Below are 12,198 nucleotides of genomic sequence, written 5' to 3'. Positions count from 1 at the left end.
AGCAATCATGTCATGGAAAAATGTTTCTGCAGGGCTGAGGCTGGTGTTACACTCCAGGCAAGTCATGCTTATGGAATAAAAGACAACCATGTTTTATTTCTTCTATTAATCACACCAAAACAGTCCCAGAAATAAAATCTCATCAGAGGTGAAGCTCCCTGGTCTCTTTCGGCCCTTGGTCTTTATAAGAAGTAAACATCTGCTCCCAGGCATGGAAGTGGGGCTGGGCACTACCCAGGCACACAGAGCCCTCCTCCTGCCTCTAGCCTCAGGCCTGGCACATGGCGTGGTGAGGAGCTGCAGTCCAGGACACTTTGAGACAGGTCATGTTCTAAGCCTGCTTGTGCCTCTTTGCTCTTGCGGGGCCAGGGATAGAATGCTCAAGTTAGTATACAGGCCCATCTTCCTGAAGCTGACGGCCCAGGCCACACAGGAGAGTTCTCACTGCCAAGTGCTACAGCAAGATCATTACCCTGATTGACCCCTCTATTCAACCAGGAGGTTCTTATTACCTGCACCTCCATCTGAGAAAATGAAGGTTCAGAGAAGGGAAGGTAGAACCAGGAGTGACGCAAAGATTCCCACAACAGAGAGACAACATAAGTATGATGTACCTTTGTCCACAGTAGGTGCTTCATTGTCCCTGCTTGTCTCCCTCTTGTCCTGTCCTCAACAGATTTCCATGCCCCCACCTTTGGAAACTTTCCTACATGTGGCCTCCAACAATCTTGTCCCAGCTCAAGTCATGAGGTAAGGATATTTGCATGGAAAAGTCCATGGGAACCCCTTTTGGAGATTTCTGTCTGAACAAAGAGAAAGCTAAGAAATCTGTAGGGCTCCAACAAGAACAAGCATGCACCTCCAGGGCAGATGTCAGTCCAAGTCCTGTGGGAACTGGACAGGACTCTCCAGCAAAGCCTGACCCTGGCAGCATTGCTTGCTGATCACCTGCACCCAGCAGCTCCAAGCAGAACACAGAGATGATTGATGTTTTGCCCAGAGTTATACAGCGAGCTGGTGACATAGACTCTTGATTTTGCCATCCAGCACTCTCTCAACGAGAATGCACTTCCTGGTTGAGATAATTTAATTAGTATTTATCCAGCACCCTGCAGTGAAAGGTGATCACCCATTCTTTCCATACTCTGATGAGGCTGAGTAATAACAGTCTCTTGGTGCCACTTAATCTAAAACATCTTGGTGACTCACCCTCCCCCAACTTCCCTCCAGGGTATTTACTTTAAGAAAACATCCATTTGTTCCCTAATTTAAATGAGTGCTTTTGGTTTAAATCTTAAAGGAACTACTTGGTTTTGGTTTTTGTGTCCCTGTTTGTTTGCTATAGTTGTTTTAAAATTAACATATGTAGATAGATAAATAATATATTAGAATATATACATATATTAAGATATATATCATCTTTTCAGTGATCCCCTGACCCTGCTCCAACATGACAGTATTTTGCAATCAGCCCAGTTGGCTCTTGTAACAGCTCTGCACTGGACATGGCCACAGAGAGATCATTTGAATGGAGGTGGGAGAGTCCTCAGAGTTGCCCTGTCCTTCTTAGATTGACCAATCTTTGCACCAACTTTGTGAGCCTCAGAACCCTAACCCTGCCTTCAAATCTGCTTCCCACCCTCAACTTTATTTTTAGGTAACCCCAATTTCCCAGCCTTCCCCTTACAGCCACATGTTCACCCAGGAACAGCAGCTCAGCCCTGCCTTTAATGCTGCCCTGAACCATGACACTTTGTCCAAATCCTCTCCTTGCTGCATCCTGAAACCTTCCAGACCTTGCTTTAATGCACACTGGGCCTGAATAACAAACATTTGCTATGGAATCCAATTCTTTTTTTTTATTCCTGCTTTCCAGATAACTTCTCTTTAACAGCGATAAGCTGCCAGGCAGACAGATAACAACTAGGATATGCAAGTTATTAAGGGCAGATTTTAAAATGACAAAGGATACATTTTAAAATAAAGCCCACTTGAAAATCAGCTTCTGTTCCAACTCAATTACATTCAGGCTTCCTGCTCAGAAGCTCCTTATACTGAGAGATTCCAGCTCACATTGGCTTCAGGGTATTGGAAGAGAGTTGCCGTGGCAACATGGGAGGTCCAGACACCTGAAACAGGAAGTGGAGGGCACAAAGCTTCCTGCTCCCTCAGGCACCTTGAGTGGCCAGCATGGCCCCCCATCAGCTGCCTAAGATGAGGCAGGGACCCTCACGGCCAATATTCTCACCCACTATGGGGACTTTGGTGTTAGAGCTGAGCTGAAAGAAGGGGGATGGGGTAGCAAAAAGAGCCAGCAGACAGGGACAGATTGTCACTGACCTTAGAAGAACGCTGAGGAATAAAGGTAAGTACCACAGCAGACATGAATGGTTGTTTTGACAAGCAGCTACACTTAACAACCTCCTTATCAAGTAGCAGTCCCAATACAAGTCAATTTCTATTGTAGTCATGAATGTCCCAACCTCATGACTCTACCTTCTGTCATTGGATGAGCTAGTAGTCTCCCACCCTCACCACACATGGACCCTCAGCCTTCCCTGCCTTTCCCTGGGGAACCAATCATCCTTCAATGTAACTGATGATCGCTCCCTCAGTGCTCACCAGCTCTCACGCCTTCCATGACTCCACACATGCATCCTTCTACCTGGTTCTCAAGTATCACATCCCACAAATCCCCTCACCTAGATTCTCAGTATCCCAACATGTAACTCTTTCCTGCCTTCTACTGCCCCCAGCCAGTACTGGAGGCCAGACTAGGGGGATCTCTGCCAAGGGTTTACCCTGCCTCACTGAGAGCTCACTATGTTCTTTGTCTCTCAGGCACTGTCATTATTAGAGATGTCTTTCTCTCAAGTGTATAGAAATATGTATGTGACCATGTGTGTGTATGCGACTACTGCGTGAGCCTATGCCTGAGTGCATGCCAACTAGCTAATGCTTTAATGCTGTCCTGATTAGATTGAGCCTATGGGCCCTTCACATCATAAGTACTTCCATCTGTGGCTTAATTTGGGGGATTCCAACTGTGGAATCCCCTAGTCCTCAATCCTGAAAATCCCCTATAAGAGGAGGGGGAAAAGAGGCAAAGTATAACTGGAAAGAGCCCTCAGGCATGCCACTTGCATGAGTACCAAATAAAACAGCTTCGTGCCACCATGAGTTACCCAGCCCATGTGTCTCTTACTGCCTGCTTCTTATCCTCCTTGCTCACTTTTCTGTCCATGGCCTTGTCTCACTCTTGGATCTGGGGGACACTGGCAGTAAACTCTATCTCCTGCCTCAGCCACAGTCACAGCTGTCCCCGCAGTTGGGCTGACCAGCTACTCTGGGAAAACACAATGCCCCTTCCAGCCTAGCCCAGGATTGCAAGACTGGCTCTCCAAGCCCCAGCAACAAAACTGGACTGCCAGGGGCCCCTGCTGTACTCAGAGACTGCATTAGCAGCACTATGACTCTTTCCGTTTGAAATTCTCTGAGCCTCCTCCACACTGTACCCCATAAACACCAGCATGGAGGGCAATATCAGCAGAGAATGGGAAGGAGGACTTCTGTATTGGTTAACACCTGCTCAGAACACAGGGCCCATGCCACCACAGTGGGAAGAGGGAGAGCTGGGCGCCCGGAGGCTTACCTTACGCATGTCTTTGCCAAAGGTCTCACTGTAGGTTGTACCGAGGATTTCAAACTGGACATAGGGATTTGAGCTGTCCTCCCGAAACTCCATCACCCCTGTGAGGCCAGTGATGTGGCCCTGCAGAGAGAAGAAAAAACCATTGGAGGGCGGGGCAAAAATGGATGTGGTAGGGGATGGGATCCCAAGGCAAGGAAGAAAAAGGAAGTAGTGATTAAGAAGGGAGCAGTCAAGGTCTGAGGAAGCAATGGGCACACTATAATGAGAACAGAGTGGCTGGCAGTGGTCAGCAGTCCTAGGGCCTCAGCGCGGGATCAACACTTCCCAAGACATTGCTCACAGGGGAAACTCCTAAGGCACAATTGCACCAGTCATTCATGCAGTCAACATAATTAGCACTCCTGCTCTGTGCCACACACTGTGCTAGCCAGTATATTAAAGAATGACATCCACCTGGAGCTTTTACGGTCTACCCTTGCAACCTGCTCCAAGAGCTCATCTTAGCATGAGCCAAGAGAGAAGTCAAAGGTCAACAAGAGCCATATCAGACACATGACAATAAGTTGCAGGGCAGTAAGCATGAGAACAAGAGGCCAAAACCTAGCTCCAGTCCTGGCGTTGTCACCTGTGCCACCTTAGGCAAGTCATCTCCCATCTCCCAGATTTAGCGTGGAGTTAATTAGATCCATGTCACAGATCCTCCAAGGACAGAAGGAGCAAATGTACACAAAGCATGGTGTCTGGTACAGACTGGGTGTGGTGGGTGTGCATGCCCAGCACCTCTCTCCAATGGCTCAGGGGACTCTGTAGGAGCAGGTGGCAGAGGGGCTGAGCTAACCTGTGGTAAGCCCCTTCTCTCTTCAAGCCTGGGGTGAGGGGTCTCATCCAGCCTTAATCTCCTAGAGACTATGAGCTGAGGGAGTCCCAGAGATTCAGCTGGCCTAAGAGGGCCCCAGCCCTGGTTTGGGCTGCAGCAGATTCAAACCAATACTGCTATTGAAACCACACACAATTTATTGTGACTAAAACTCCTAACACTAGAGATTTCCTTAAATGCTCTTTTGGAGCCTCTAAAAGCCAAGTCACTCTAGCAAATCTGTAGATTACCCAATTCACTTCAAATCCAGCCTTCTAACTTGGTGTCATGCCTTAGCACGCCGTGGGACACATCACAAGTGCATAGTGCCTGGACAGGGACACTCATACACACAGATGCACACGGTCACACATGCAGGTATGAACACACACATAAACACACACAGACTGAGGTATTGGCTGATTAACATATCCTCCGCCAACTGAGATAATTTCTCTTATAGACAGTGGCAGATGTGAACTAGGTAGTTGCCTCCATTTTTTACTTACAGTAAAAAAGTAATCTTCCCTTACCCATGAGAGACATGTTCTAAGACTCCTAGTGAATGCCTAAAACCATGTATAATAGCAAACCCTATATATACTGTTTTTTTTCCCTATACATACATACCTGCAATAAAATTTAATGTATAAATTGGGCACAGTAGGAGATTAACAACAATAACTAACAATAAAATAGAACAACTGTAATAATAAACTGCAAGAAAAGTTATGTGAATGTTGCCTCTCTCTCTTTCTCTCTCTCTCTCTCAAAATATCTTATTGTACTGCATGCACCCTTCTTCTTCTTATGATAATGTGAGATGATACAATGCCTACATGATGAGATGAATTCAGGTACTCAAAATGGTGTGCGATCTAAAACTTATGAATTGTTTATTTCTGGAATTTACTATTCAACATTTTTAGACTGGTTGACCACAGGTAACTGAAACTGCTGAAAGTAAAACTGTGGATAAGGAGAGACTCCTGAACTTGTGACCTTGAGCAAGTCACTTAACTTCTCTGAAGTCCAATCATCTCCCTATATGAAAACAGAGACAAGAATAATAACACATAGCTAAGACCCCCCAACTCCCTCATCCCTCAAAAATTGGAACAGGAAGGATGGCAAGGAGACCTGGGAGAGACCTGGGAGGGAGGGGCCCCCGGGCAACCACGCAAAGAGCTCAGCTTCAGGGCTCCTGCTGGAGGAGGAAGGGGTGGGGAAGGGGCGCGACGAGGGGCCTGTCTCTGTCCTTGGCACAGGAAGGTACACCCTCACACACACCTTTTTGATTGTGTCCAGCATGGACCTCCCTCCATTCCATGGCTTGGTGGACTTGCGTATGCAGTTGAGGCTTGCCATGCTGTGCCACTTCCGGTCCTCCAGCTTCCTGTGGAAGGCGTTGGCCAGCATCAGAACACTGTCATACAAGTAGAGGTTGGAGATCTGCAAAGACAAAGATGGTGAAACCCTTTCCACTGGTATATTTCCATAGAGAGGGAGAGAAACCAGGAGAGGACTGAGGTGACTTAAGATTCCAACACTAAGAAATGGTGCTCAATATTTATGCCACAATCCTCTGGCTTCTAGATGTTCATTTGAAAACCTAGCCAGGTGCCAGAGTCCTGACTAGAATAAGACCTAACGCTGCTTCAAGAACTGGAGTTAGGAGGTAGATCCAGACAACAACAGGAGAACCAGGCTGATCAGCACAACTGGGTCTTGTATGCAAGCTCTGTGTGAGACTGGAGTGGTGCATCCTGCTTACATAACAAAGGATGAAGGCAAGGATGAGGAGAAACCAAAAGATGGAGAGAATTGTAGGGAGGGCACAGCATTAGGCAAAGGCATGACTATACAAATGAGTAGGGCCAAGTAGGGCAGGGTCTGCCAGAATTTCCTATAAAGGACCAAGGTAAAGATTTTAGGTTTTGTGGGGCTTACAGTCTCTTCTGCAACTGCTCAATCCTGCAGGTATAGTGTAAAGCAGCCATAGAATATACTTAAGTAAAGGACATGCCAATGAGACTTTACTCACAAAAATAGGCAGTGGGCTGGATTCAGCCTGTGGGCCATAGGTGGCAAATCCCTGGGTTAGAAGGAAAAAAAAATAGTTCAAGATACCTGCCAATAGAGAAGGAGGAGGATCAAGAGGGAGGCAGGGACTGGACCGTGCTAAGAAGTAACAACACATGTGACTTTGGGGAAAAGGACACCATTGGAGGATCTGTGCTTAGAAATGACATCTGTGCCTTAGAAAGAACACTCTGGCCTTGGATGAGCCTAGGGTGGAAGGTGGGGGAGGCCACGGAGTCTGTACCTGCTGGCTAGGGGACACTTTAGGGATTTGCAACAATGTGCATCTAAGAACTTCCTCTCTGCTTAGCTGTCCACAGCACAGCTGTACAGTTGTAGAGGAGACAAAGCCCATCTCAGCGCTCTGGAGAACATGGTTCTGAGTTCTTGGAGAAGTGGGAATAACAGTGAGAAGAGCTGCACCGCAGCAGTGCGATCCCGGGGTGGGACGAGTCTGGCTCACTCTCCTGATCATGATTAAAGACCCTGACCTGGATGAGCCCAAACACCAATGCCTGCCTTCTCAGGGGCCCAACAAAAACTCCCTGTGGGGAGGATGGCAGCCCTATTCTCAGATGTTAACCTCATGCCACCCCACTCCTCCCAGGGGATGTCATCGAGCACAGAAGGAGGAGAGGAAGAGGAGGGTGTGGGGAGGAGCTAACATCGACCCTCAGTCAGGTGCATGACCCCTAACAATAACTGTTGCACAAACAACCATCAGCAAAGTGGGTCAAAGGGACGATTCTCTGCACATTTAAGCAGCAAGATGTCAGCTAAAAATATTTCAGAAAAACAAAATCACCGTATATAAATAGGAGCATATGTCAGGCTCACAGAACTCCTGGGAAGATCAAATGAGATCCTTGGGCTGCAGGAAGAACCCCTGATGCCACCCAGCCTACCTCCCCCCAGTCCCCAGAATGCCCCTTGCACCCCTGACACCGTCATGCCTTGTTCTCAGCCTGCAATTTCTATCCTCACATGTCTTCGACTGGGTGCCCCCAAAACAGAGCCCCAGACAAGAGCTTGAGTAATAGGAACCATCTTGAGAACTGCAACTGAAATCAGAGGTGGGCCAGAGGAGCTGGTATAGGACATCGAAAACATCTGCTACATCATGCCTGCCCAGCAATTCATGCTAAGTTTCAAGGGTCATCTCTGTCCATGACATGTCCAAGTAGAGCTGACCACTTCTGTGGGTATCCCTGTGCCCTGACCATCCCTGAATATCCTTTTCTTATGTGCCTTCAACCTGTGCTTTCGCAGTTGGCACAGGAATGTATGCCACTAAGGTGCCTGTGTGCCTGGCATCTCTCCATGCTGTAGGTGTAAGATGGGTGGAAGATGGACAAGAGATGTCTCAGTGGTAGCAGGAGAGTGTCTGGGATGACTGACCACTGCTGACTGAAACAAGGGCCTCAGGCCAAAGGAAAGCAGGCATGTTAGCATCTGGTGACCTTTTTCAGGGCCCTGCAGTATCGGGTACTTACCTGACAGCAGAGAGAAGTTATTCCTACCACCAGGAATTTACCCTCTGCCCTACAGGGAATACCAGGACAAAACCATGTCTCCCACCACTCCAGTCCTGGGGAGCATTTCTTTGGGAATGCTCTTACCAGTCCTCCTAACTCTCAGGAGCCCCTACCATAGCCAAATTATTTTTTACATGTCTACCTTCTGTCTGGAATACAAAGCCATAATGGAGATGTTGTTATAAGAGAATGTAAGCCACTTAGATTCGGCTTGGTATTATTTTTCTCTCTCTCTCTCTCTCTGAAAGGATAACTCAAGGCTGAGAGTCCTTGTGACATGAAAATTTCCCTTCTCAAGACATTTATGGATCTCCCAGCCATCCGCTCATAGCTAATGCTATTCAACCAGTGGGACATTTTGATTCACATCTACACCTATAGACACACTCACACACACATAGGCAGAACCAACTCAGCTGTGGCCCAGACCAGCATCCAGTAGAATTTCCCTTTTTCCTTCTAGCATTCAATTCACAATGAATTAAGGTACTTAACAAATGTATGAATGCAGAAAGTTCTGCAATGAAGAGCAACAGGCTCTTTTCCAGGCATGGAAAGGCATTCCCACTGTCCGACATCTATCACCTCGGGCACCTTCTTCCATGATATACTACACACTGTCAATTCATAAGTATACTTATCTCAGCAAACTTTGAGCTTCTTAAGTGCAGGGAACATTTTTTTTTCTCACTATTTTGGATATACCTCTATATATCTCTCTATATATTCACTACCTCTAGAACCTAGTACCCAGCACCAATCAAGGCACATGGTTGATTATTAATGTACATTTGATGACAGATGAATGATAGATGGAAGGAAGGAAGGAAGGAAGGAAGGAAGGAAGGAAGGAAGGAAGGAAAGAAGGAAGGAAGGAAGGAAGGAAGGAAGGAAGGAAAGATGAACCGATTTCCTACTGAGAAGGTACACACTGAACTTGGTTCACAAAAAGAGATAATATGGAAAACAAACAGCAGGAAAAAAGATTTGCTGCCTCCAACTTTGACTTGAGAGGGAATCTCTTTTATTCAAATAATTTGTTTCTCATTTATAGCCTATTCAAAATGTCTTCTTAATCCTCACTTGGAGCTGTTTCCATCTTCTCCACTGACCGCTGCCCCTTCTCCTGGTAAGGTGCTGTCTCAGTACTTCCTTGCCTTAAGCAGAAGCTGACACTCAGAATTGGTCTGTGGGTCCACCTCTGCTCCCCAGCCTCAGCATCCTCACTTAGGCGACCTGCTGGTTTCACTGGTGGGAATGCAAAGGGAGGAGTGCTACCCTCACAGTCTGGTTGTCCAGAGAAGGGATGCTTGGGGAAAAGATCAAGAGCAGATAACAGAAAGGCAGCCTCTCCTTAGGGCTCCCTCCAGTTCCTGACAAAGGTAAGAAAAGCCTTTCCTCAGGGTGGGTGGGTAGAGATCACTTGCCTTTGTTGGTCATGCTGTGCCCTTGAACCAAGAGGAGTGGTCTGGAAAGAGAGAGGCTCCCAGCTGCAATCCGTACATCTCACCATTGGTCTCAAAGGTCTAACAGCCCATGCTGAAGCTATAGGCCACAGGGCTGGGGTGGGAGTTAGTGAGGAGCTGGCCTGAAGGAGTCCTTGCCTTTCTTCCTCACAGAGCCTGAGGCTCTGGTTACCCTAGGAACACTGCAACACAAAAGTGACAAGGAATCAAAAAAAGCATTTCAGGTAAGAGTAGACTTGAGAAGCAAAAGAGGAGCCAAAGTATCAAGGCCAAAGGGATAGCAGAAGAAAGATCCAGACACAAAGCAAAACACCTGGCACCATGTCAGACATGTCAAAAGGCATCAAGTGAGAAGCACACCAGAGCCAGAGCTAGAAGAGGGGCCCAAGGCTTTTCTGGGAGGCTGTGGCCTCACTCTAGATGGGAACCGAGCTGGTTCAGCTGGCCGCCCTAAAGATGTATATGAAGTTCCTCTTTCACTCTCATGCAGTAGGACTCTTACTCTATTGTGCCAGCAGCTGAGCCGGGTCACCAGGTAGGATGAGCAGGAGCTTTGGATTCATCACAACCTGGGCCAGCTTTGTTCAGTGCTATACTCCAGTGTTGACAACAATGTATGGATATAGCAAGCACTCAGTAAATGCTTACTGAATGGGTGAGTCGAATCTCCACTTGCATTCATTTGCTGAGTAGTGTTGAACAAGTCATTGAATGCTCTTGACTTACGTAGATAATAAAATGTGATGTGATCGGTGGCCCCAGAGAGGTGCATTGGGCAGTCCTGATTTACTCCCTGTGAAAAAAGGTGCACCAATACTGTCCTAAGCTCTTTGCATGCATTTTCATTTTTGGAGGGAACACAGATAGGAAAAAAATGGAAGAGAACATAAAGGACCCAAGCCAGTAGCTGACTTCAATGTGGATGAGCTAAGAGTTCCTCCAAGGGTGTCCGCAGTCACTGGGACCCAGTACCTGTCTGGCCTATTAGAAAATTGAGCTTGGATCTGCCAACACCACTCACCCTCTCGCCCAATTTCTCTTGGTCTGAAAGCTTTTCAAAAGTGAGCAGGGGTCATATCTGGCTTTCGTAGTTTCTGGCTCAGAAGACTGAGCAAGAATCAGCCCTGAGCATTATATCCCCAATCCTGCCTATAATCTGCTCACCTGAGCACATGTCCCTGGTCTCTCGCTGGCCCCACCAGCAAAGTCACAGCTGCCACAGCCCCCTGGGTCTGAGCCTGGCCTTTCAGAACTGCATGCCCTGAAGTGTTGCAAAGCTGCCTCTGAGGGAAAGGCAACTTTTCTGTCCCTTGGGTTGTTCCACAAAAGTTGTCAACACAGGAAGACCCAGAGTGGGGCCTCTATAATACCCTGACCCAGGTTCCTGACAGGAAGGTGGCTTGGACCATTGCAATAAAAAACCTGATATGTGCAGTGCAGGGCTGGCTCAGCCATAGGAGCCTTCAGAACAGCCAGTCCTGTAATGAGACCACCCAGGTATGCACGAGAAAGGGGGAGGCAGACAGGATATGACTAGAACAGTGGGCAGCTGCAGCCCAGCCCTGTGGGAGGTGCTGTTCTGCACTCTGTCGTCACCTATTGCCTACTCAGGTTTAGGAGTTTCTGTCCTGGGGAAGCTTCCTTATGTCCTCTCTACATGATCACCTGTCCACCACCACCACAGCATGATTCAAGTGCCCTCACTTGTCACTAGGAAGACAGTAACCACTGGTTACTTTGTCCTCTAGTCTGAGGATCTTTCATTCTACCCTCCACAGAGTTGCCTTTCTTGGATGTACATCCTGTTCTGTCATGTCTTCAAGGGCTACACCCTGCCTCAGCACCCTGGAAGCTGCCCTTATCTCCAATTGACCTTCTTGCATCTCACCTCTTACCTCAGACACACAGAATTCTGCCTGTGCTAGCCTATGCACATGCCATTCTCCCTAACTGGAACATGCTATAGAGATTAATAGTCCCAATTTATTTGGAGTTTGTGAGAATTAAGAGAGAGAACATTTATGATCTATCTAACAAAGGAACTGGCATAAAATAGGTGCTTAATGGATGTTTGTGGAATTAATGAATGTTGGATTAATAGTTTTAAACCTGTTCTTAGAAAAAAAAAAATGCCAAGGTAAAGAGATGTCAAGGCATTTGCAAAGAAGACGCCTCTTAGAATATGAGTAACAGAGGATGGAAACCATGGTGGGAAAACGGTATAGGAGCTCTGGACCAGTGTGTTCCATGTGGAATTGTCCATTTCCAGTCAGAGTCTGGGGTATGAACTTCCATGAGAGGTGGGTTCCCGGGAAGGCTTGAATTTCCAAAGTCAATTACCTATCCAAGAGGTGGGTCCTCAGAAGGGAAATAGGGAGGGTAAGGCCACATCTCTGGGGGGGCAGAAGAGAGAATTCAGTCATGAGCTCTTCACTGGAGCTTGCAGTTCTTGAGAAATCCAGGTACACCCTCCTGGCTGCTGGATAATTAAAGATCAATTGCATGAGGCAAACTGAGGACCAGAGATGGAAAAACTGGTTTGATTTTTTAAGAGTTAGTACCAGAATCTCCATTTCACCAGTAACTATATTTTATTTAGGAATATAC

At 47.1% G+C, this 12,198-nt stretch overlaps 1 protein-coding gene across 1 annotated transcript in view; it reads right to left on the bottom strand.

The window, feature by feature from the left end:
* Window positions 1–12,198, bottom strand: part of GRID1 (glutamate ionotropic receptor delta type subunit 1) — a 672,081-nt gene that overhangs the window by 207,609 nt on the left and 452,274 nt on the right. The window contains exons 6-7 of the mRNA XM_006915454.1: window positions 5,799–5,960; window positions 3,653–3,772 (exon numbers count right to left, since the gene is read on the bottom strand). Coding sequence (XP_006915516.1) covers window positions 3,653–3,772; window positions 5,799–5,960 — 282 coding nt within the window. The remainder of the gene's footprint in view (window positions 1–3,652; window positions 3,773–5,798; window positions 5,961–12,198) is intronic.

This window comes from Pteropus alecto, unplaced genomic scaffold (assembly GCF_000325575.1).
Source record: "Pteropus alecto unplaced genomic scaffold, ASM32557v1 scaffold155, whole genome shotgun sequence".
NCBI lineage: Eukaryota > Metazoa > Chordata > Mammalia > Chiroptera > Pteropodidae > Pteropus > Pteropus alecto.
The sequence above is the reverse complement of the archived record's forward strand: the minus strand, read 5'-3'. Positions and strand labels throughout refer to the sequence as shown.